The sequence below is a fragment of the Echiichthys vipera genome (genome assembly GCF_963691815.1).
Source record: "Echiichthys vipera genome assembly, chromosome: 10".
NCBI classification, from domain to species: Eukaryota; Metazoa; Chordata; class Actinopteri; order Perciformes; family Trachinidae; genus Echiichthys; species Echiichthys vipera.
Window position 1 is genome coordinate 31,532,702 of NC_139835.1, and position 26,777 is coordinate 31,559,478.

General features: G+C 49.2%; 1 protein-coding gene across 1 annotated transcript; it reads left to right on the top strand.

Annotated features, from left to right (window-relative positions):
• The first annotated feature begins 9,219 nt into the window (after positions 1–9,219).
• Positions 9,220–26,511, top strand: tnfsf11 (TNF superfamily member 11). Its single transcript, XM_083922051.1, has 4 exons — positions 9,220–9,647; positions 13,921–13,956; positions 22,557–22,683; positions 23,486–26,511. Exons 1-4 carry the CDS (start codon positions 9,447–9,449, stop codon positions 23,911–23,913), a joined length of 792 nt encoding a protein of 263 aa, XP_083778177.1. The 5' UTR covers positions 9,220–9,446; the 3' UTR covers positions 23,914–26,511.
• The last annotated feature ends 266 nt before the right edge of the window (positions 26,512–26,777 follow it).

A 26,777-nucleotide genomic window follows, 5' to 3' on the forward strand; every position in this document is an offset into this window, starting at 1 on the left:
CTAAAGGTGACGGTTAAGTTTAGTCTCTAAAGGTGACGGTTAAGTTTAGTCTAAAGGAGACGGTTAAGTTTAGTCTAAAGGAGACGGTTAAGTTTAGTCTCTAAAGGTGACTGTTAAGTTTAGTCTCTAAAGGAGACGGTTAAGTTTAGTCTCTAAAGGAGACGGTTAAGTTTAGTCTAAAGGAGACGGTTAAGTTTAGTCTCTAAAGGTGACTGTTAAGTTTAGTCTCTAAAGGAGACGGTTAAGTTTAGTCTCTAAAGGAGACAGTTAAGTTTAGTCTCTAAAGGAGACGGTTAAGTTTAGTCTCTAAAGGAGACGGTTAAGTTTAGTCTAAAGGTGAAGGTTAAGTTTAGTCTCTAACTTGGTTCAGATCAGATAAAGGTGGTTTGTCTCAGTTCTTCCAGGACTTGAACCCCGGTCCTCCAGGTCACAGTCCTGAGTTTTGGACCCTCCTCTCTACGGGGATTATGGCGCCCTGATGCTACGTCACCTGACTTCCTTCTTCGCTCCTCTCCACAGTCATAAACACGTGGATTACAGATGAATTACAGCACCAACAGAGAACAGAGAACGAGCCTGAATGGTTTGGAGGTGCTGTGTTTAACAGATCCTAACCCAGCAGCTGTTCCCAGGATCCGTGCCGTCACACGTGCGTGCCGGGCAGCAGCTCGACCATTTCCTCATATTTGGCCTCTCAGATTTTTGCATCGCTACGGTTCTGGTTTCCAAACGGGCTGAATCCAGTGGAATCCTGCTGGTTTCCTTTGAAGCTGAAATAGCCACGGGCAGAACCAGACTGACCGGATCCTGGTCTCACTGTGACTCCGCAGTCTCTCTGTGAACCCTGAACCTTCACCTTTGACCCCGACGCCTCAGAAGGTGCTGCGGGTGTGCGCTGGGTCGACGGGTGTAGCGTCGGGGTGAGAGCGAGGGCACGGTGAACCAGGAATGCTCTTAAGAACCAGAGCTAATCGAGGGCTCATAACAATGAGAGAGTTGGCCGGTGGCAAAGGTAAACACTGCGTCTCGGGTTTGATCTTTGCATGCAGTTATATTTACACTTTAGCGCTCTCTCTCCCTCTCCGCCTTCTCCTTTACCTCTCTCCACCCTTCCTCCCTCATTCATGCTTCATCTCTTCTTTCCTCTCTCTGCAGCTGAAGGGCTTTTTGGCTCCCTGTCACCGTCCCAGAGAGCATCAGGTTCCACTCCCTGGCAGCCCTCGCGTAGCAAAACACAGGGGCTTGGAGACGCTCCAAACACTCTCCAAAACCATCTATGCACGTACATGTACGCCTGAGAGTCCAGCCACCGTGAATAAGAGTGTGATACAACCCACACAAACACACGTTCGATCCCGGGCACCGGCCTGCGCTCCTTCCCCCTGCCGCCGCACCAGGCTCCTGCCTCTGTGAGGGAATCGCTGTGAACCCACAGTCGAACACAGTTTCTCACGGCGTATTAACGACCTCCTGACCGAGAGAAGAGCGCTCCGCGGTGCCACATACAGCGCTCCCCCGGTGCCAAGACCGCGCCACGGCCAGCCAAGTGCACGCGGAGGTCGCTGGAGCCGTGACAAGAGCCCCAAAAGGCTCTGAGACGTCGTCAAGTGGAGCGCGGACTGACTCTTGAGTCCTTGTGCTGCACTTCAGGAGCACAACATCAACAGAGGCACTTCTGTAAAAGCGCGGTAACAACGAGAGTAAGAGTGAAGCGGTGGGGGGGGGCTGTGGTTGTACAACATAACCGAAATCATGTGTGTGGTTTTATGAAGTTCAAGCGCCCATAATGACGGAGTATTAAATGCACGTAGCGCCATGAGGTTTAGGGGGGGGGGGCACATATAAAACGCCAGCTTTCTCCCATGAACTCCTCTGGCACCCGAGGTTTCGCAAGCTCACCCGACCTACTACGACCGCCCCTCCTTCGTTCCCCATTGTCACTGCCTCTGCCTAAAATAACTCGTGTTTCTAAAGGAGGCTCGTTTTTCTGCTGGGCTTTCAAATAGTTGCTCCGCTGGCAGCGGGAGGACGGGGGAGAGGGGTGAGGGAGGTCACTCTCTGGGCCAACGGGAGCCGCTGCCGTGTTTAGATGCTGCAACAGCCGCGATTGTGCGACCGCTGCAGCGTCTGTGGACACTCAGCCCTTAACGAGGCGGGACCGTGTGACAATACCTTATTGTGCATGTCTTTTCTGGGAGTGTGTGTGTGTGTGTGTGTGTGTGTGTGTGTGTGTGTGTGTGTGTGTGTGTAAGCGGGTTATAAATGTGCAGGAATTAATAGTTTGGTGTTGTTGTTGTTGTACTTTTTTTAGCTGAAGCTGCGACACAAGAGTTCAAGTGACTTCGGCCTCGTTTCCTTCAGCTCAGCTAGTTACAGGTTTTTGACTTCGTTTATTTCAGGCACGTTCGTTACGACAGCATTTGCACAGAAAACAGAGACATTTGATGCAAGTTGTGCCTGAAAAGGAGAAGAAGAAAGAATCTCATGTATCCCCAACCCCTTTGTCTCATCAAGTGTCTTAGGGCGCACTCACTGTCCTTCTGGCCGGGGCCAAAACCGTTTTTTCAGCTAAAGCCTAGTGCCTTTAAGCAGTGTGAGTGCACCCGCTCCGCGCATAACTGCGGCCAGCGGCCCGCTTGAAAGAGGTGGGCTTTAGCGGAGCCGTTTGCACATGTACGAGCACGAGCGTGCGCACGTGTACGAGCACGAGCGCGAGCGCGAGCCCTACGGCGGTAGCGTTATGTCCGCCCGTTCGGACATGTAAATAGAAGGAGGGACCATGCGCGGACATTTAACAACAACAACAATGGCGGCGAAAGGTTCACGTTGGTGTGATGCGGAGGTGGAGTGTTTACTGCAGATTTGGTCGATGAAAAGATTCAAAAACAGTCGACAAGACGCACAAAAACTCAGAGGTCTATGGAAAGATTTGTAAACAAAGCCACACACACGCGATCAATGCGTGTGACGTGTGACGTGTTACGGCGTGATGACGTATGGACAGCAAGAAGCATTGGCCGGCCCTGGCAGTGTGAGTACAAACGGGGCTGGGGCGCGGGGGGAGAGGGAGGGGGGGACAAGTACCCTAAAGCCCGGGTCACGGTGCAGAAGGACGGTGTGAGTACGCCCTTAAACAGAATGGCCGTCACTTATCAAACGAACGTACGGCAGAAAAACGTGCGTACGACCATTTCCTGGCAAACGTCGGCATTTATCAGTTTGGACGTGAGCTACGATCAGATCTCACGTCTGGTCTGAGGTCGTGTCGCACGTTTGAGCCTGTGGATCTGAAATTACTGAACAAAGCTCAGCTGTCGTTAAGCAGAAGCCGTCACATGTTAAGAACAGATCAAAACAGATTCTTAAAAACAATAAAAACAATAAAAACTGTGGTTGGAGCGATTGATTGAACTCATGTGCGTCTGAAGGCACCGTCCATGAATGATTTCATGATTTCGTTCATCAATCGCCAAAACTACCACTCGATACATGTGCAGGTGATTTGTGATGCCAGGCTGTCGCTGTTAAAAGTTCTCCTCTAACAGAGTACCTGATAAACCCGCTGGCAAACCCGCTACAGAGCAGGAGCGCAGGTTCAACAGTGCGCACACATGCACACGGGTCACAGTGGAGCGCTGCTGCGGGTTGACTGCCTCCGTTATTGCGATTGACAGAAAAGATGATAAGCTTTATGAACGATGCGCACTGCTCGCTTCTGTAACATAATCAAAGGGATCAGTGTGCAAACAAACTTTGATTCCCACTGTCTTTGACCGTACACGATGACCCGGCGTGTCACTGTGAGTCAGATTGTGTCCGTGACCACAAACATCCCTCCCTACGTGAGCACACGTGTCATTTCCTCTCACCTTCTCTGTCACAACGATGTCTCACCAAAGTCTTATGGAAGCAATTAAAATATAAATATCATGCTATTGTTCACGGGTTACACACATCAGTGTCAACCAATCAAAGACTTCTCCACCATGATGAGAAGTAAGTGAATCATTGTCCACTGACTCTCAGCTGTTCCCCTGTACGTTGTTGTATCATTCGACACTTTGAGAAAAGCTCTGATCACCATCTTAATGAAATAAAACATTTATTTTATTAGTGGTAAGTCAGTGCAGTGATTTGGACCGGAGGAAGGCAGGAGATGTCGTTTAAGGAGCGACAAAGTCCTGGTGTGGAGGAGTGAGGGTTGGAGCGTGTGAAGGCTCCTCCACTCAAAGCCGCTCTGCGTTCAGACCTGGTTTCCTCCTTGCACCGCTGATATCCGTGCATGCTTTATAAGCCAAGGTGGTTCCAGTGCACTGGGCTCCTCGCAGGCCTGAGAGAAATATCTGCTGAACTGATGGAGCTCATGGTGTGAGCGGCACCGGAGCGGGAGATATGGGAGTTCTGAATGGTTGAAGAGAGAAGACCAGGGTCCAACCGCTATCCAGGAGCACGGGTCCAGATCCAGACTGTGTGTGGAGGTGAGCCCCCCAGATCTAACTGGTAGCGCTCCACCTCCCACACAAGCTCCAGCTCCTTCCCCCACAGAGAGGAGACGCTCCATGTCCCCAGAGCCTCTGCTGCCCGGGTCTGGACCCTCGAGGCCCCTCACCTTCACTGCCACCCGTGCAGCAGCGCCCCGACCCCAGAGGGTCCTCCTGTGAGTGGTGGGCCGACAGGATGGAGAGGAGGGAGGGGCCTCGTCACTTTTTTCAGGCTGTGCCCGGCTGGGCTCCGTGGTAAACCCGGGCACCACGCGCTCGCCGGAGAGCCCTCCGTCTGAGCCTTGCCCCAGACGCAGGCTTCCTCCGGGCAGGGTCTCTCTTCCTCTTCCTCGTTTGTCCATTGAGTCTTTGTTAACCATTCTTAGTCCGCCCCTCGCCTGAGACCACTCTGCCATGGGAGACCAGGAGCACCAGGCTCCAGACCACATAGCCCTCAGGTTCACAGGGACACAAACCTCTGCACCACGATAAGGTGATGGTTCTCTGTAATTCATAAATAAGTCATAGAGTGTGGTCTTTATCTGGTCAAAAGTTATCTCAGGACACTTTACCGCACCGTTGAAAGGCAAAGCTCTGGATCTACCGCTCAGTCCTGGTTCCTACCCTCACCTGTGGTCATGAAAGCTGGGTCAGGACCCAAAGAACCAGGTCCAGGTCAGGACCCAAAGAACCAGGTCCAGGTCAGGACCCAAAGAACCAGGTCCAGGTCAGGACCCAAAGAACCAGGTCCAGGTCAGGACCCAAAGAACCAGGTCCAGGTCAGGACCCAAAGAACCAGGTCCAGGTCCAAGCGTGTGAAGTGTGTTTCCTCAGGAGGGGGGCTGGAGTCTCCCTTAGAGAGAGGGGGAGAAGTTCAGCATCCGTGAGGAACTCGGAGTAGAGCCGCTGCTCCTTTGCGTTGAAAGGAGCCAGTTGAGGTGGTTCAGGATCATCTGGTAAGGATGAACCCTGGGCGCCTCCCTAGGGAGGTGTTCCAGGCACGTCCAGCTGGGAGGAGGCCTCGGGGAAGACCCAGGACCAGGTGGAGAGATTAGATCTCCACACTGAGACAACATTTCTTAGCTTGTGTGTGCAGAAATAACTCTTTATTTCTAGCACCTGAGTTTTAATCAGACTGCTCCAAAGAACAGGAAAGGCAAATGAAATCATCACACAGGCTAAAAATAAACTAATCACACGCTCACTGACCCGGTTTTACCTGTTGTGACTAATACATGATGACTTACTGAGCGTTACACAAAAGGAGCAGACTCTGATGATCATGTGACAAACAGATCGATCTGGTTTTATTATGTGATATCGACATTTACAGCTTTGTTTCCACCCGTTCTTAAAGTCCCTCTGTTGTTCTCCGGCGCTGCAGACGGGTCACATTACTGCACACACAGCAGATTCTCTGGATGTGTCCCAACGCCGTGCTGCAGACCACTGCCCTCAGGCAGCAGAAGGACTTTTGTTTGGTTCGTTCCTACACATGAAAAGTTGTCGGGATATGGAAACATGTTAACTCTCATCCCAACATTTTGTCAGGATCCTTTTGGCGTCAGAAGAAAGATGCTCCCAGTTTTCATTCATTCATCTTCAGCCTCTTGTCCCTGTCGGGGTCTCGGGGTCTGGAGCTGATCCCAGCTGACGCCGGGCGTGAAGCGGGTCCACCCTGGACAAGTTGACAAGTCCAGTTGTAAGGTGACAAGAGCCTGAACCAAAACCTGCGTCACCTTCTATGTGAGGAACGGACGCATCATCCCGATGTTGTGGAGCACGAACCTGCAGGAGCGGGTCAGTGGGTCAGTGGGTCAGCGGGTCATCCAGTGTCACACCCGGGTTCCTCACAGTCGGAGCCGTCAGCTCCAGATTGAGCTTCACTGAGAGATGTCAGCCGCACGTGCAGAGACTCTTCAGACCAAATTTAGTTTGGTGTCATCTGCACAGCTGTGGTAGGAGCCCATGAGTCCAGTGTGGTGTGGGCAACCTGGACTCCGGTAACCCGGGTTACCATCCACCACCTCCTAAACTTCCTCCTTATGCACAGTTTAGTGCATCTACTCTCAACGCAGATGGGTTTACAGTTGAAAGCTTCTACACCTCACTGCATTATTTACAGACACATTCAGTCCGTTCTCATGCTTTTGTATAATCAGATACGGCTCCGTCTAGAGTCTCCAGATCGTCGTCCCAACAACAAAAAAGAAGTCCAGCAGTGGGGTTGCCAGGTTGGTCAGACCCGGCCCAGTAGCTCCAGGAGACCGGAGTCTGTTTGAGCCTGTTTGAACCCGTCCCCTCCAGAAAACCACAGCATCAAAACAAGGATTAGAGGAGTTTGACTGACAGTTAGCGTTAGCCGTTAGCATTAGCCGTTCCAGCTAAGTGCAGATGAAAGTGATGTTAGCATCCAGGAGCAGCGTAGCCATGTGGGCGTGCGTTTGAATGGCGTTCCTCTCCTTTCTCTCAGTCCATGGAGTGAATGCTCGGCCTATAGTGACTCTGGTTGTTGCCCGTCTCCGCTCACTCAGCTGCTGGGACAAAGAACGCCCCCTTCAATGAGGCTCCCAAGCAGCTGCAGGATTGGCTAACTCCATTTCACCCAGTGCCAGCCTACAGTAGCTGCACCCAACAACAGGCAACCCTGGCAACCAGCAACGCCCAACGCTATTGGCTGCTGCCATGAAATCAGCCCGTGGGTGGATTCTTATTTTTAAATATAACTTTTAATAAAGATTCAACAGATCCAACCTTTAAGGGTGAAAACAGGTGTGTGTGTGTGTGTGTGTGTGTGTGTGTGTGTGTGTGTGTGTGTGTGTGTGTGTGTGTGTGTGTGTGTGTGTGTGTGTGTGTGTGTGTGTGTGTGTGTGTGTGTGTGTGTCAGGTCCCAGGAAGACGAGTGAGGTGCATGTCTGAGCAGAAGCTTCGGTGCATTTCACTGTTTTGCACGGACTGAACCTAAAGACACATGTTTGATAGAGAAGCGTAAAATAAAATAAAGGGGCTTCTCTTCGCTGCCTCGGGGCGACAGCGTGCAGTTCTGACGTAACACGGTTACAACACAAAGCAGGGGCACATGTGATGCCTTCAGGGACGTTATCTGGGTCTGATCCAACAGTCAGGACCATAAATCACGTTTTTATGACTTCTCTTCCTGTGATGTCGTCCGTTTATCTTTTTATCTCATTGTTCTTCTTTCTTTGCAAACACCTGAGATTAATGAACCAACAGGTTCTTAATAACTCCCTTTGTCCTCTGAACACTTTTACACAATGATGCTTAATTTATGGTCATGTTCCACCTCACTGGATTTGACTATTATTAGTATTATTAGTCATATTTGTGTGTGTTTTGATTTTTGCTGATCAGTTCAGTTTATTTTCAGACAAACACAAAAAAAATAAATGTATAAGGTCTGAAAAAAGTGAACAGGCAGAAGCTAAAGTTTATAACGCCGACCCTTAAAAACACATAAACGTAGGCAGCTGCTGCACAGGTCAAAAGAAAATGTCTAATAATGAATTTATTGCTGCTGTCAGCAAAACACAATCAACATCTGTTTGAATCATGTTCCACTTGAGAACAGTTTTAAAGTAAATTAATGTTCTGCAGTCTTTTAAATCTACGGCCAAATCATCCAAACATTCACTCCAACAACAGAAACACACTTTAGTTCTAACACTGGGCTTGTTTAGCACGTCTCGCCCTCTCACGGGTCCTTTCCCTTTCCTGAAACAGGTTCTGGATCAGAACGGGGAACTGATTATTCTTTATTTTAAACATAAATTGTGCCGCTCGAAAGTAAACTAAGGTCTTGGATTTCAAGGCTTTTGTTCGGATGTAAAGTGTATTTGTGTGTTCCCTATATGCAGCTTCTATTGCCCTTTTTTGGATCAGACTGATGGTTTGGTGTTAGTTTGATATGTTTCCCCCACACCTCCAGACCATAAACTGTCAAAACACTTTGTTTTTAAAGGTGCAATACAAATAAAGTTCTTATAATTGTTATTATTATAAATATACTCTGATGGTGACGACGGTGAGTTTGACACCGAGGGAGAATTCATCAGGATCAGGTTTGAGTCTCTGATGTCTTACTTTATATAATCTGATATAATCTGCATCAAACTGAGCATGAACCCATGTGACAGAGGCTGCAACCAAGTGTTGAGTGGAGGTCAAATAATATAAATGATCATGTTCAGTGCACGTGAAGGAGCTGATGCATCACCTGAGAAATGAAAACCAACCTGCTGTGAAAACACCCCAGAGGAAGTTCAGATGTGTGTGTTCTGCACAATCTGTGACAATAAACCTGCTTCTGCTGCACGGGACAAATGCTCTGAGGCACTAAAAGCGCGTGAACATGGGAGAGATTTCACAGAATTCATGCTCTGAACCTGAAAATCATCTTCCCAAACAGGTTGTTTTGGGTGAATAATGCTGATGTGTGAAGCAGAGGGTTCACTCGCGTCAGGAGGGAACTTTACTCCGTGTGTTTGTTTCTGTCCGGGCTGATAAGCGCGCTCCGTGTCCGTGTTCCTGGGCTGTAAACTGGAGTCTGATGTGCACGGAGTTGACTTTTCTGCAGCCCGTGTGTCACCGGGGGTGTGGACGCGCAGAAGGGGTGGATCCCGCGTGTGTTGCGTTCCTGTGCGGGGCCCGTGGAGCCAAACAGAGCTCGCTTTACCCGTCGTGCGCTCGGGTCCAACTGGTTGTCGGTCGGGATTCAGTCTCTCCCGTCGGTGTATGTGTGTGTGTGTGTGTGTGTGTTTGTGTGAGAGCCGCGGAGGATCCCTGTGATTGGCTGCAGAGGAGCGCGCTCCTTCAGCCCACCCACCGCTCATTATAGGGACTCTCGCTCACTCTCTTTCCTTCTTCGCAGTGAGTCTGGGACCTGGCGCACACACACATACACACACACACACAAACACACACACACACAAACACACCGAGCGCAGCATGGCAGCTACCCACAGCGAGTACAGAGGCTACCTGCGGAGCTCCGTCGACATGGAGGCAGGGCAGCACCGCTTCCACCCGGGCCACAGCTCGGAGCCCACTTACCGGCCGCTCCTGTTCGGGACCCTCGCTGTTATGGGATTGCTTCAGGTGGCCTCCAGCGTGGCGATCTTATTACACCTGACGGGTTATCTGCAAGAGGTAGGCGCCATGTGACTTTGATTTTCCCCCTGAGACACTGTGCAAAGTCATTCCCTGCCGTCAGCATGTCTGCGCGTTTACACCGCGTCCAAATATTTACGCGCACACCGTCAACAGCTCTCTGCCGCGGCTCCAGGAGAGTCCAGCAGCATTTGCGCAACCTTTCTTTTCTTTTTTTTACAATGTCATAAAGTGGCTGATAAGTTCCCCAGCTGTGTGTAAAGCTGGCGGCGTGAGCTCTCAGAAGTAAAGGAGGTGTAAAGTGAAAAAAGGCTGAGCAGCAGCGAGCACCGCGCCGGAGCTGCAGAGCTGCGCGCCGACACTTCTGCGCTCTCGGCGTCTCTTTGAAGGCACTCAGGCAGTTAAAGAGTTCTGTAAAAACACCCGGTGCACAGATAACATCTGTAAAAACCCTCGTGACTGAGTTTTAGTTATTTCCCTGAGAGCTTTCTCAGCGCGTCGGTGAAAACATCTCAGGCTCATGCGACACGTCTTGTTTGCAAAAACCCAGATGTTTTCACTTGAGGCTCTTGAGGGTTTTTCTCTCCATGCGCATGTTTACGCGCCATCAGGGGTCATATTTGTAATATACATGTCATAAGCTGTAAACTCTTGAGCAGTGTGGAGGTCTGCAGAGGCTCAGTGGAGCCAGAGGGGCTGTGGAAACACACGTCTGCTCCACGCTCCGGTGCTCTCTGTCAGCTCATCTGTGCCATCCTGTGCGCCTGCATGCCTGTGATCGTGTAGGATAACATTTACGCTCCGCCACAGTTGTTTTTGTAACTCTATGGTGGTTTTGCAGTTGAATTATTGTCGTGTTTCAACAAGCCAAGAGAGCAGACCACATGTCCGCTCTGTCAGGATGCTGGGAGTTCACCTGGGGAGCATCCGTCTCTCCCTCTCCCTCTCTCTCTCTCTCTCCCTCTCTGCCTCGGCCTCTTTCTCAGTGTTTGTGTGTCACATTTCTTTGGCTTGTCTCTGGCGTAAACACAGAGCAGTGTGGTAGTAGCCAGATCTGCACTGGATGTGAGTCAGAGGGAAAGGAAGGGAAGGGAAGGGGCCTGATAGAAGAGCAGGCAGACCAAAGAGAGACACTCAGGCTTTAATGTCACGGCTGTGGGTTTTATCTGAGAGGGATGCGGGTCCACACACAAGCCTTCCTCCAACACAGAGCTTTTCTCAGTATCCAGTGTGCTCTGCTGCGTATGGTAGCACCTTCAGCATGAGTCAGTAGTTGTGTGTGCGGACAGGAGTTTGGCAGCAGACCATCATCTGCCCCTCAACACCTGAACGACTCCCTGGAGACAGTGATGAGAGCTGGAATCTGCACCGCGCCGCGTCTGCATGCAGAGGAATGTGCCTCTGTGTGTGTGTGTGTGTGTGTGTGTGTGTGTGTGTGTGTGTGTGTGTGCATGAAAGCCCTGTGGCCTTTTACTTTTCCTTTTTTTCAGCCTCACTTCTGTTGAAACACTCTGCAGTGATTTAATATTTAGTTGAACGTGATTTTCCTGCTCTGAGAGTTCAAACAGACTCAGAGCAGGAAGCACAGAGACTCTCTCTCCCTCCTGGAGAAACTCTGGATCAGGTCTCACCCCGCCCCCCCTGCTGCTGCTGCTGCTGCTGCTGCTGCTGCTGCTGTTACTGCTGCTGCTGCTGCTGCTGCTGCTGCTGCTCAGGGCTGCAGCTATCCGCTCTTTTTCTACCGATTATTCCATCAATTAATGCAAAAATATATATAATTTATTAATAATAAATAATAATAATAATAGATGTATTATTTTTGGCATTGTTTTGCAAAACATACATTTTGTCTGGGTGTGTGTGTGTGTGTGTGTGTGTGTGTGTGTGTGTGTGTGTGTGTGTGTGTGTGTGTGTGTGTGTGTGTGTGTGTGTGTGTGTGTGTGTGTGTGTGTGTGTGTGTGTGTGTGTGTGTGTGTGTGTGTGTGTGTGTGTGTGTGTGTGTGTGTGTGTGTGTGTGTTCATTTATAAATGAATTAGAGTAAATTATTATCAGGAGTCGCTCTCTTCCTGTTACCGTAACAACAAACCAAAGTCCACCGACACATTTACTCAAACCAAACTCTGCGGACTGATCAGGGAGGTAAAGGAATCATCCGGGCAGAGATTTTGCTTTGAGGATTTTTTGTAATTGAGTTACTCTAATAACTGTTTCGGCTCTGCTCGTGCCCGAGGTGACAGAGAGGCGCTCAAACGTGTCATTGAGATGACTCCGCCCATCAGAGAGGATCAGCCACAGGGCGACATGTTTGAGCTGCAGACAGGAGGCGACTGTGGAGCTCACGTTGGCGACCTGCAACTAACTTATACGGCCTTTCAGTCGTGATGTGATGCCCCTTGAAAGTGCTGTCTCAGGGTCCGAGCCTGGCTTCGGCCGCAGGTCTGTGAGCGTCAAAGGTTCACAGGTGCGGCCGTCGTTGTTTGATTTGTTCCGTGAAGCGTTTGGACCCGGAAATGGTATTTTGAAAAGGTTTTATATGTTAGACCCGGTGTCCGTCAGACCCAGACTCAGATGGGGAGTGTGTTGTCTCTAAAACGTTGGATCAGCAGACGCATCAGAACGGTACAAGTGTCGTTAGCATCTGCTGTTTGTTAGCATGTTAGCTTGTAAGTGTCAGTGTGGTTTCTCTCTGTACTCACATTTTGCTCTGAGCTGCAGCTTTTTCCCCTTTCCTGTGACGCTGTTGTGTCCAAGTCGTTCTGTCCAGTAGTGTTTCAGAGATCAGACAGCTGATTGGTTCATAGATCAGCTGATTGGTTCATGGATCAGCTGATTGGTTCATGGATCAGCTGATTGGTTCATAGATCAGCTGATTGGTTCATGGATCAGCTGATTGGTTCATAGATCAGCTGATTGGTTCATGGATCAGCTGATTGGTTCATGGATCAGCTGATTGGTTCATGGATCAGCTGATTGGTTCATGGGTCATCTGATTGGTTCATGGATCAGCTGATTGGTTCATGGGTCATCTGATTGGTTGATGGAGATTTCAGAGAAGTGCACGGACATCTCCTCCTCCAGGAGGTGATGCTAGTTAATCCTCACTGGATGTGTTGATCCAGTGCAAACCCCCCCCCCCCCCTCCCCTCCCCCTCAGTGTTGTCATGGAGATCTGAGCTAAACACACAGACTAGAATGTTCTTTTGTCCTTAAACAGGTTTAATGATGCTGTGTAAACGGCCTGTTTAACATGGGGCTCAATGAGAAACTGCTCTGTTATGAAACCTGCCCCTAGTGGACACTCAGAGAACTGATGCTGACGGAGCTTCCTGATTGGATCACACAGGAAGGAAGCTGTGGGCGGGGTTTAGCTGAATCGACCTTCAGTGACGTAACACCCTTTCAAAATAAGATTTCCGGGTCCAAACGCTCCGTTGAAACAAAACAGAAACAACGCTCTTTGCTTAGTTTGACTCTTTTTCATTCAGAAGAAAGAGGTCAAAGGTCAATTATGATGACTTAAAAACTCACATCTGTTCAAACAACGGGAACACGACACTGAGGAGAAACACGCGGCTCGGACAGGAAATCAAATTTTGCTTTAAACTCAGGCGACTGTATACCCTTATTTCTCACCAGGGCAGTAAACACTAATTCCCGGCACAAATATCATGGATTGTGTTGCTTTATTTTATATTTATTGGCATTTTCTCACATTTTTCGGTGCATCTGTTCCTGCTTCTGTGTTCTCTGATAGTATTTTCCCGTCATTATCCACAGACAGGCGTCCACAGGCAGCTCCGTGTTGCTGCAGACGCCTTTATGATGTAAACTGAGGCAGAAAAATCAGAATCTGCTAAAGAAAATCATCAGTCTGTATCGGCAACGGCCCTAAAAAATCCCTAATCTCTCTTGAAAACACCTCTTTCTTCACTTTGCTCAGATCCAAGTCAGTACAGTCGATGTCAGACATTGTTCGAGGACAAAAAAACGAAGAAAAACACGTTTTTCGAGCGGACGGGAGACTTGAAATGCAGCAGATATGAAATTATTCAGAGACAACAGCTCTGCGAACAAGAGCCAGCGCTCAGGTTTCAAATCACTTTGACTTTCGCTCTGCGGTGGAATGCAGAGTGGCATGTGGAAAATAACTTAACCTCCCACACACACACACACACACACACACACACACACGTCTGTTAGTTTTGGTAAACGTTCCTCCCGCCCACACCTGTCAGAGGAACCTTTGCACGCGCTGGTGTTTTCCTCGCCGACCTCTCTAACCTCGCCTCCTCTTTGTGTTTGTGTCTCCAGGTGGATTTGTCCTCGGCTCCGCACCGGCCCATTGAGGTGAGTTTGACCCCCGGTTAACCCCGAGCACCGACACGCCCACTGGAGCACCGTGCACTCACACAGACGGCATTCGAACATGTGTCCTTCCTGCTATGACATTATGCACATACCTGCAGGTCTCTACAGTAAGAGCCAGACGCCTGCTGCTGCAGAAAACATGGATATTCATTATTAATCATCAGGACTGGTTGTCAGTGATGCAGGGCTGCAAATGTCCATCATTTGATTGTTTTCTGGAGTTGTTTGGTTTAGAAAATATGATAAAATAGTGAAAAATGTGAAAATGACGTCCTAAAATGTCTCAAAGACAAATGTGTTCTTCTTAAAAATGACTCAAACTGAATAATCGGTTATTATTAGTTGCTGAACAATTTAATAGTTGTAGTTTAATGTTGTGTATATATATAAATGCCTCTGCTCACTCATATCACGGGGCCCTGAGATCCATAACTGGCTGTAAACCCCTCACACATCCCTGTGCATCGTACTCTCTCACACACTGGTCTCACTCTCCACACACAGAACCTCTCACTGGTGTCTGTTTATCTCTGAATCCATTATCAGACCGCTCCCCTCTTATTGGTCAATCTATGTGGAATGGAAACAGTCGGATCGCAGCCTCCGGTCCCTGGACTTCATCTGGTTTGCTGTCCTGTCAGTCCGTACTGAACTTGGCAAGAAAGCATTTTCCTACGCTGCGGCTGAGACCTGGAACCAGCTCCAGCAGAGGCTTACCAGATGATCCTGAACCACCTCAACTGGCTCCTTTCAACACAAAGGAGCAGCGGCTCTACTCCGAGTTCCTCACGGATGCTGAACTTCTCCCCCTCTCTCTAAGGGAGACTCCAGACCCCCTCCTGAGGAAACACATTTCACACGCTTGGACCTGGACCTGGTTCTTTGGGTCCTGGCCTGGACCTGGTTCTTTGGGTCCTGACCTGGACCTGGTTCTTTGGGTCCTGACCTGGACCTGGTTCTTTGGGTCCTGACCTGGACCTGGTTCTTTGGGTCCTGACCCAGCTTTCATGACCACAGGTGAGGGTAGGAACCAGGACTGAGGGTAGATCCAGAGCTTTGTCTTCCTCAGCTCTCTGTTCATCACAACGGTGCGGTAGAGCGACTGCAGCTCCGCCCCCGCTGCTCCGATTCTCCGGCCAAACTCACGCTCCATCGTCCCCTCACTCGTGAACAAGATCCCGAGGTCCTTGAAGTCCTTCACTTGGGGTCAGGACTCATTCCCGACCTGGAGTCACAGTCCACCGGTCTCCTGCTGAGAGCCACGGCCTCAGGTTTAGAGTACAAAAGGAAGTCCATGAAAACTTGACGGATCATTGCAGCTTTACAATATTTGAATCTCTATTGTTTCAGTCATCTTAGCTGTAACATAGCCAGTATATTTCTTTTTTAATGTGTGAATGTGTGTGTGCACCGTCCCCACTGCAGCTGAACTTCACAGTAAAAATCCAAATTGCACTGAAAGGAAACCAACAATAAGGTGTGTGTGTGTGTGTGTGTGTGTGTGTGTGTGTGTGTGTGTGTGTGTGTGTGTGTGTGTGTGTGTGTGTATTTCCTGCTGTCACTGTCGAGGGGGAAGTACAGTCCGTGCAACAGTGTGGTCGTCAGAGCGGCCAGAGATAAATCAGATCACCGTCGGCAGCTCTGCTCTGACAGGAGCCCTGATTCTCACATCAGGGTGTGTTTGGGTGCATGCCTCAGCGTCTGCAGAGCAGCAGACCGCAGCAGCAAAAACACCGTTTCTAGGGTCAAATATACGAACGTGCAGCAGAATATAAAAGCTGACGGACACAGAAAGAGCTGCAGAGGGTTCCTACCACGGTCCGCAGCAGCAAGAAGGAGATGTAAACGAGGAAGTCTGGATTGTTGAACCAGTTTCCTGTGGGGGCCGAAAGGATCGGGAGTTGTCTCTGGTCTGGCCGCGGGGGGTGTGGGCAACTAGAGGGCTCTGCACCTTGGTGCGGAGGCGCTTGTCTGCCCGGGTTGGGGGGTTCTCTGTGGCGGTGCTCCCTGTGACCTTGGACTGGGATCTCTCCCGGTGTGGTCGCCCCCCCCCCCCCAAAAGGGAGCTTCCTCTAGCCTCCTCTGTACCTCAGGTCTCGCTGCCCGGCCGTGTCTCTGTAGTGACAGCTAGTGTTTGTGAAGGTGTGTGTGTGTGTGTGTGTGTGTGTGTGTGTGTGTGTGTGTGTCTGTCTGTGTGAGCGTGGTTGCGTGGCTGTGTGTGTGTGTGAATGTGTGTATGAACGTATACATATGTGTGTGTATGTCTCCGTGCATGACTGTGGGAGGGTTCTTGTAACTTTCTTCTCCTGATTTTATTTGATGTTTCTCTTTTTCTGTACGTCTCTGTAACTCGGCACTTTTCTGTATGAAAAGCGCCAAATCAATAAAGTTTGATTTGATTTGATTTGATTTGATTTGATTAGTTTAATCATCATCCAGACGATGTAAACGGATGATATCTGTCATCTCGGTCTATCAGAGACAAATCGATGTCAGCGTAAATGTTTTTTTAACAGAACATAAAACACAGAGGACGATGCTCGGGTGATTCAGAAATGGTGTCATAAAGATGTTTATTTATTATTATTTAAAACTGTGAATTAATATTATATCATCATTATAAGCCTGGGTTATTATTATTTACTTTAGTGTCGAACAGTTGACTGATTCTGAACAAACACGACTATTTAGCTTTCTATTTAAATTTTTATTTATTTTACTTTCATTGTCAGAACATCGACTGATACTGAAACTGTTTATTTAGCTCTTTAATTCATTTATTCTTATTTAAATACGAAGCAACTGAGTGACAGAGAACAGGACAGAAAGAAAACAAGATGGTGCACGAGTCTCGAACTCGAGTCTCCGTCTCTGTCGTATCCTGATGGACACGTTTTCCAGCGTCGCTGCTTCCTGTCCAGGTCCCCAGGACAGATGTTTTTAGAGACCAGTCGAGAGGCTCAGGGGGAGAAGTTCAGTGTTTCCTCAGGAGGGGGTCTGGAGTCTCCCTTAGAGAGAGGGGGAGAAGTTCAGCATCCGTGAGGAACTCGGAGTAGAGCCGCTGCTCCTTTGCGTTGAAAGGAGCCAGTTGAGGTGGTTCAGGATCATCTGGTCTGGATGAACCCTGGGCGCCTCCCTAGGGAGGTGTTCCAGGCACGTCCAGCTGGGAGGAGGCCTCGGGGAAGACCCAGGACCAGGTGGAGAGATTAGATCTCCACACTGGCCTGGGAACGCCTCAGGATCCCCCAGTTAGAGCTGGTTAATGTGGCCCGGGAAAGGGAAGTTTGGGGTCCCCTGCTAAAGCTGCTGCCCCTGAGACCTGATCCAGGATCAGAGGCTGAAGATGAGATGAGATAAATACTAAGCAACTGAGTGATACTGAACGTTATGTTACTTTAGATATTTATCATTGTATATACTTTTTATTTATCCCTGTTCATGTAGACTGGGTTGATGATGTAATGCATTGAATACAGTTATAATACAGTTATTTGTTTGAGTAAAGCAGCGTGTTTAACGCCTTTCCTGTCACATTGGCGCCCGCTGCAAAGGTCTTTTTCCATCCCAGTGTAAAAATGTCACCGCGTCAGCCTCCATATCAGTGATCTGTGACTTGTTCCACTGTAGAGTCGCTCTGAAACCTCCCGTATCAGCCCGGCTCTGTGTTGAAATCACGTAATCCTTTCTAATCCCTTTTTGGAAGTCGCCGCCCAGTTTTTGGCACCGGTTTCCCCGAGCAACAGCAAAAACTGTGGAACCAGGAAGTGAAACAACAGAGGAAGAAAAGGCCGAGTCTGCTTTCTCACAATGCTTTAATTTCCTTTTGAATGGCTGTATTTGTGTTTGCCCCGGGTGTCCCAGGTGGAGCACTTACCCGAACCACCCAGCCTGTCGGACTGAGGAGCTCTTTGTGTCGTTCCCCGCCTGTTTCCCAGGGAGCGCGGGGAGATGTGCTGGGAGCTTTATGAGGTGTCAGGGTGACAGCTCCACTTGGCCCGAGCCGTGTTGTGTTAGGGTGAGTCCTGTGACCGCCGGGGCTCTCCGCTTTCTGTTCGGGGGGATTTGCCAGAGAGCCGGCCTCTGCAGACAGCTGTCAGCTCTGCATTGTGCTCTTTGATAGGGGAGACAGGATGTGCGGGCCGGGCCGGGCCGACACCACGCCTGTGAGAGGATCATGAATCAGACGCTGTGACCTGAAGCCTGCGGAGATCTGATGGGAAACACTCGCACGGACAGAGCTGTTATGGACTCTTCGGCGAGTCGTCCACACCTGCTGTTGTCTCTCACTGGTGGATTATATATTTCCAGCCTTGCATCGATCACACATGCGTGTTAGTCTGAGCTCTCCTGGTTCATTTTTGAATTCCAAGGGGTGTCATCAACGGAGCAGGGCAGAATGAACCTGGACGCGGCCGTTGGGCGTCACTTTTAAACGCCCTGGGTGCAAATTCTGACGCTCCCGGGTCGCTGTTTTAAAGTGTAACTCCAGCGTAAAATCATCCCAGGGTCTTTTTCTGCACTTTAACCATCACATAATCATGGAGACAGTTTTTCCTGTAACAACTATTAAGGTAGAAATCCAGGAGAGATGCTAACAGCCGGACGTGGCTAACAGTGATTAGCTCGGGGCAGCACGGTGAAGGCATTCAAAGGTCTTTTTTAACCACTAATGCTGCTGAAAATAACAGCAAACCTCTGCAGCAGCATGAGAAGAGTCCCTACACACACAACAAAGCGTCATCAGCGTAGTTAGTGAAGCCAGAGTTTATTAAAGAGTGTGGACAGTGACGATCCAACACAGACACACTGAGTTTCATAGTTTACTGTTTAAGGTCTTCAGAAGCTCCACGTTAAAGAGGAAACAAAAGTCAAAAGTGTGCTTCCCTCCAACAGCCGCTCTGCTTCCAGTCACACAAACACAACCCAGGGGAACAGCTGATAACCGTTACCTCCTCCAGCCCCGCACCATGATCATAAACAACCATAAACTACTGACAAAGGGGGTTTTGCAATCACCATCTGGCTCCTACAGAGTCACTGTTAGCCACGTCCGGCTGTTAGCATCTCTCTCGGATTACTCCAATAATAGTTGTTACACGGAAACAACTTTTTGCGTGGATTATTAATAAGTGTTAGTGCAGAAAAAGACCCTGGGAGGATTTTACACTGGACTTTAAACACGGGGCACACGTTGTTTATGTTGTGAACTCGCGTTAAACTATGTGGTTACGTTTGGGCGACAGAACCACCTGTTAGGACAAGATTGTTAAAATAAGTGTGTGTGTGTGTGTGTGTGTGTAACATAAGTGCTGTGATGAACGGGACACGAACTCCGGTCTCCGGGGTCAAAGGTTCCTATGTGGAGTTTGGCGCTCTTGACCCTCGTGCACTTGCTCTGAGCGTGGACGGGTTTACAGTTGAAAGCCCGGTGCGTGGATGTGCGATCATCGTCATCAATCATCGTCGGTCTGGTCACAAACCTTCTCGAATAATCATAATGGAGGAGAGAAGCATCCTGAGTCAAAATGGCGGCAGCGTTGTAGACGGCGGTGGTCTGTGAGACACTAAAGACGTCCCAGAGTGTGGACGGAGAATTCCACACGTTGGTTCGACAGATGAGACAAAGTGACGACCAACGTCTCTTTGAGTTTAAGCCTTTATATGGTTATATTGGGATGTTTAATTGTCATGAACGCGTAATCACTGACACATATCTGATGTTATGAACTCGCATGAGCCAACGCTACAAAACAGAAGCTGAGAGAAAGTCCAGATTAGGAGAGGGAAAGGTTCTTCTCTGGTGGTCAAGCTGTGAGTGACAGGTCTTCTGTTCTCCAGAGAAACCACTCATCAACAGAACGGAGACGATGAGTGATGCTGCGGTGCGTCGTTAACGGCCTGCGTGCACTATGGTCCTTTTCTTTTTCTCCTTCAACGCGCCGCGCTTTAATTAGGGGTCACGCTGTAGATCAGGACGCTGCCGAGCTGCAGTCACTCTGTTTAAATAATCCCTCGTGTCTGGTTAACGAGGCACGACGTGGTCTCGCCACGAATCAAGATAGATCCCACAGCGGAGCGCGCTCACGGGACTCACGGGGACGCTGTTGCCTCGGCAGGACGGTGTTTACTCGTTCCCGGACGCCGCGTTAAAAACATGTTTGTGCAGCAAATAGTTTTCGGAGGACAGACGCTGCTAATCTTAGTTTGAGAGACTTGTCTGGATTTGGGTTGTGAGTAAATACCTCTCAGTAATATTAGCACGGCGCAGACGCAGGTGCAGGCGCAGACGCAGGTGCAGGGTCGCTGGGCCGGCTCCGTGTGTGTGCTCACAGGCGCTGTGTGTGGTTTCACAAGCTGGTGTGTTTGGATCCAAAGCAACATCTTCCCTCCCCCCGCCTGCCTCTCTATTTGAGCTGCTGGCTCAAAGTTAGAGCGAGATGAGACGATTGGATCAGAGGAAATGACTCTGACACCATAAAACAAGTCGGCACACCTTCAGGATACAATAAAAACCCAAGTAACTTTCACTGACATTTGTGATTTACCACATTCATTTGTATCTGCTGCACATTAGAGTAGTTGTGTTTGTGCAGGGGTGTGTGTGTGCAGCAGCGACGCGGGTGTGTGCGCAGCAGGGACGCAGGTGTGTGTGCAGCAGCGATGCGGGTGTGTGCGCAGCAGGGACGCGGGTGTGTGTGCAGCAGGGACGCTGGTGTGTGTGCAGCAGGGACGCTGGTGTGTGTGCAGCAGGGACGCGGGTGTGTGTGCAGCAGCGACGCGGCTGTGTGTGCGCAGCAGGGACGCGGGTGTGTGTGCAGCAGCGACGCGGGTGTGTGTGCAGCAGCGACGCGGGTGTGTGTGCAGCAGGGACGTGGGTGTGTGTGTGCAGCAGCGATGCCGGCACCAATAAATCAACCAAATAAAATCACAATATTTGTTTTAGATTTATGTATTTCATCTCATCTCATCTTCAGCCTCTGATTCTGGATCAGGTCTCAGGGGCAGCAGCTCCAGCAGGGGACCCCAAACTTCCCTTTCCCGGGCCACATTAACCAGCTCTAACTGGGGGATCCTGAGGCGTTCCCAGGCCAGTGTGGAGATCTAATCTCTCCACCTGGTCCTGGGTCTTCCCCGAGGCCTCCTCCCAGCTGGACGTGCCTGGAACACCTCCCTAGGGAGGCGCCCAGGGTTCATCCTTACTAGATGATCCTGAACCACCTCAACTGGCTCCTTTCAACACAAAGGAGCAGCGGCTCTACTCCGAGTTCCTCACGGATGCTGAACTTCTCCCCCTCTCTCTAAGGGAGACTCCAGACCCCCTCCTGAGGAAACACATTTCACACGCTTGGACCTGGACCTGTTTCTGTGGGTCCTGACCTGGACCTGGTTCTTTGGGTCCTGACCTGGACCTGGTTCTTTGGGTCCTGACCTGGACCTGGTTCTTTGGGTCCTGACCCGGCTCATCCAAACTGGACAAAAAATCAAACTCCCCAAGCTTAGTTCTAGTTCGTCTTACCACGGCTCCAACAATCACCGACTCTGCTTCTATTTATTTTAATTTCATTGTCAGCAACAGACTGATTCTGAACATGAACAATAGCTGTTTAATTTATTATATATATTTGTATTTATTCTTTATTGTATCATGTTCATCTAGAGTTGCTTGATAATAGTGTCATAGAGATATTGATTCTTCACCAATTCTCGGCCTTTAGAGGCTTTTAAACTTCTGTTTTAAAGCAGATTAAATGTTTTAAAGGTCACAGTAATGAAGCTTATTCTCTTTTTCCATTATATTTTATAATTCTCATTTTTAAGCCGACGCAGCTGCAGAGTTTCTTCATTACTCAAAGTAAAAGTCGACTAAATCACCAGCTGTGTTCTCAGTTTACCTGGGCTCCACAGTGCATCCAAACTGCGTCTCACTGAAACACTCAAAGGTATTTTTCCAAGTAACTAACAAAGCTTTAAGGAGATCATTCCTCGTCTCGTGTGAGGCAGGAAACCAAACACTCGCGCCTGATATCTGGGTCTGGTGCCAGGTCTGTGAGAGCGTTGGCAGCTCCGGTGCAGGAACTGTTTACTTGCTTGGAAACGGTGTTTTCCTCCAGTGTATATGCTCCGTCTTGCCTGAGGACGACAGCGCGGCTCAGACTGCGGATGGCGGCGGCGGCGCGGCAGTGTCATCGGCCTTGAATAGAATCAGCTGAATTCAGTCCAGAAAGGATTTTGCGTTGCCAAATCCATGAGAGGCGCGGCGTGTCTGAAAGGTTACACTCACCAGGAGGCCTCCCTGTCACGGCCTCCGGGCCCGACAACAACCAGGGCTGTGAACACACACACACACACACACACACACACACACACACACACACACACACACACACTTCCATCCAAACAGACACTTATTCAAACAGACAGTTGTGGTAAAAACCATTTTGTTGCATTAGGAGGAATCGTTTGCGGCTGCGGGTTAATCGTTGATGTCTCTTTTCTGATGTGGGTGTAAGTTTCAAAGAGACACGACTGATGTTTTTTTTTAACCTGTTTTTAATCTTTAATTCCTGGTTTTTCCACAGGAAGTGCAGACGGAGCCGGTGCTGAACGCGCTGAGGGACACGAGGAAACACAACAGACGGTGCAAAAGCCGAGAGAGTCTGCCGTCAGCTCATCTACCAATCAGAGCGCACCAGGAGTTCTCCAAGAGTGAGTCCGGCTGAGTTCATCCATTCATCTGTCTTCTCTCCTCTCCTATGGGCCACAGCTCCAACATTCATCTATATACATATACCGTATTTTCCGCACTATTAGGCGCATAGAACAGACGCTACAGTGGAGGCTGGGGTCACGTTAAGGGCCGCCTCTAAATCCATTGATGCTAAGTTAGCGTGCTAGCGCTGTTGCCTTCAGTCCAATAGTGATTGTACAGACTCTTCTACTCACTGCTCTCTGTTCAACAACCCACTGTTGGAGTTTGTCCTCCAGCTGCAGCCGTCTCGCTCTGTTCCCTCTAAACTTGAAACTCTGCGTCGTAAGCGTGTCTCTTAATAGGAGCCATTTTTGGCTCTTTACACAAACATCGACTGTATAAAAACAGACGTAGCGTCTCCGTCAGGTCCGTTCTCTAACTTGATCCAGTCGTCCTCGCCTATAGGAGTTTCCATCTTGTCAGACTTTGACTCCGCCTCATTTCCTCTGACCAAAAAAGGGCATGTATGTGACGTTGGGGGGAGGGGCGTACGTCCATCTGGCTGACGTTTACCTCCAAGGAGAAGTGAGGGACTTCAGCACATCTGAACCCACAGGACGTCACTAGTTTCTCACTCTGCGTCCGTTCTCTAACACACTTCACTAACTGGAGTGGGTTTCTTAAACATGACTTTGTCTCCAAGGATTTTCCAGAGATTCTCTATGGCCATGTTAATATTATTATTATTAGTTTGTGATAAACCAGAAACCGAAGCTCCTGTTGTTAAATGCTGTTCTTGTTGTCGTCATTGTTGTGCAGAGGGCGAGCCGAAGGCCGTGAACATCGACTGGGACGAGGGGCACGGATACCGCCACAGAATGGGCTACGATAAGGGCAAGCTGCTGGTGATGGAGTCGGGTTTCTACTATATCTACGCCAAGACCTGCTTCCGCTACTACAAGCTGGGGCCGGAGGACAGCAGCCAGGCCGTGGACGTCAGCAACACCCAGCTCATCCAGTACGTCTACCACGAGAGCATCAAACAGAACAGCAAGGCCGTCGTGCTGATGAAGACGGGCAGCACCATGCGCTGGAACAACACCAGCTATAACATGTACTGCGCCCAGCAGGGCCGAGGCGCCCGGCTGGAGGAGGGGGACGCCTTGTTCGTCAATGTGTCCAACGCTTGGATGCTGGACCCCGAGGGAGAAGGGACGTATTTCGGGGCCATAAAGTTGGGTAACTGAGAACGAACGACGTGGGGAGCGGACATGCTACTGAACATTTGATATGCCAAAGAACCACTGTTAGTGACTTGTGTTTTTTTTATTGTTCGTGTTGTTGTTGTTTTTTAATTTGCTCTTCACCAAACAGCCTTTAACAGAAAAGGTCGTCAGCGTTTTAAACACTTCTCTTTCCTCCTCCAACACAAATGAGACACACAGATCTCAGCTTCATCCAAAAATAGCACTGGAGTCTTTTTTTTACTTGTAGTGGTTTGTATTGTGAAATGTCAACACATTTCAGTTCATATAACAACATTCAAGCTTTCGGCACACGTGTGTTTGTGCACTAATTCAACTGTCAGGCAGGGTCGGGCGATCTGTTTCCACTTTCTGATAATAAGACGTCAATAAAGACGCTGCGAGTTCATATGAGCAATCAAAATAAACTCTCAAAGCGTCAGATAATAAAAGGAAAATACAATCATGCACCTTCAGCATTCTCCAAAGTAAGCGTTCGTGCGTTCAGACTCGATCAGGCAGTCCGGCCAAAAGGCAAAAGGTCGAGCACATTAGACCCGAGTTGGACGCTGCGGAGGCCGATCACCTACGCGGCGATCAGACCCGTCCGCGTGATCTGAGGCGACGTGAGAGTCCCGTACCGTCAACAGGAAACCTTTGGCACTTCACTGCTCCAGAGTTCGATTGTTTCTCCAAGGAGTTCTTTCTCGTCTTTTCTCACCATTTACAGTGGTGTGGTGGTTACCGCTGTCGCTTCACAGCGAGAGGGATCCTGGTTTGAATCCCAGCTGGGGCCCTTCTGTGTGGAGTTTGCATGTTGTCCCCGTGTCTGCGTAGGTTTTCTCCGGGTTCTCCGGGTTCCTCCCACAGTCCAAAGACGTGCAGGTGTTCGGTTCATTGATGACTCCAAGTTGCTCTTTATGATGCTGCAAATTAAATCCAGCTACGATAAAAAGCCTGAAAAGGAACGCAGGTACGGAGAGGCGTTGCTGTGGCGATGATACGCGTCTCCTCTCGTCTCACCGGTGTGAACTGACAGGTTCCAGAACGTCGCGGACCTGCACGTTGCAAGTAGTTGCAAGTGTCCACTCGTCTCATTGCAAATCTTTGGTCTGAACGGGGCTTAAGGTGTTAGCTTAAACACCTTGTTAACGCATCAAAACACTTCATTCAGGGCGGTCGGGAGCACAGCGGTTAGAGCAGCCCCCCCATGTAAAGAGGCTGAACGTCCTCGATGCTGTGGACGTGGGTTCGACTCTGACCTGCGGCCTTTTGCTGCATGTCTCCCCCTCTCTCTCATTTCCTGTCCTTCCTTTATAATAAAGGCTTGAAAAACAGCCAAAAAAAAAACTCACTTTATTCAAACGGGACAGAACTTAAATAAAAGTCACCGAACTCGTCTTCGTTTGTCTTCCCACCGTTCCAACAACCACCAACTCTAGTCTGCTCCAGATAAATGCTGCATTCACAGAGGAATGTGTGAAAGTACGGCCGTCTGCGGAGCGTCGGCCGCGGCTCGTTCTTCCAACGGGGATCAAAATAAAGTTAAAACAATGGTGAAAAAAATCCCCCCAATATACTGCAATCATCGATGGCCTGTGTATGCGTCCAATCGCCCAACCCTGCCGTGAGGGAGCAACAAAAAGCTGGCAGGACGTGCAGTGAGAAAGGATTTATGAATGTTAATTGTTGGAAATAAATGTCGGAGAGGAACATTGTAGCTGATGGAGCATCTGCTTGTACTTGTGTGCAGATTATAACAGAATAATAAAACTCCCGGGTCGGCCTCCGGTGACCCGCGGCAGCGAATGCACAAATGTTTTTCTGTGTGAACGAGGCGGGAAACGAGGCGTCCTCGCAGTCAGCGACTCTACGGTAGAATTCAGAACGTCCAGTGAGATGGTGAGTTATATCACCTGAATGAGAGATTCACTCCGACTCAACCACAGCGGTTTAAAGAGGTTGTGTGTGTGTGTGTGATCCGGTTTCCTGCCTCACTTAAGGCGACGACACGACACGACGACGGCGTTTGAAACGGAGGGAACGACACATCCGTTTGTTTTGTTTATGACGATCAACAAGCAGATAGCTGGACTGTCTGAACATTGACGACACGAAGGGACTCGTGTCTTCTTTAACCAGAGGAGCCAAGTTGACTTTGGTTCGTCTTTAACTTAAATGTTTGTTTTTCATTTGGCTCTTCACTGAGGCAACTGGGAATATGCACTAAATATTTATTTATTAGCTCTAGAAGTACAGAGGCGGGTCATTGTTCAAGTGACCCCTCAGCTGTTCAAAATCATTTATATTTGATGTCTGTGTGACATCCATTATGCAGCACTTAGAGGAAATAGTAGACACGCTTTTTGTTATTAAAACACAGGGGCTTCATTTTAAATTCCATATTTATGTATCTTGATTTTGACAATTCTGTGTGCACTTGCCTAACCAAAGCAATATGGATTTATTGTTTCTTCTACAAGATTGTAGCATATGTGTAAGACTTCATCTGACTTCATCTGATAGATTTTTTTTTTACATTCAGTGTTTTTTTTATTTATGTTTGTGTATGTTTTAATAAAAAAAACTACTTTTGTAGCAGCCTTTCATGTGTGTTGACACTCAGCGGGGTTCGATGAGAGCCTGCGTGCACCGTAACGCCACCCTGACTGTGTTGTTATCAGGATGCACGCTTTGATCATCTGCACAATCTTTGGAGAACTCAACACAGCTTTGGCGAAAGACTGAAGTCACGCCGAGCGGCACAGAGCGGCACAGAGCGGTACAGAGCTGCACAGAGCGGCACAAAGCGGTACAGAGCGGCACAGCGTGGTACAAAGCGGCACAGAGCGGCACAGCGTGGCACA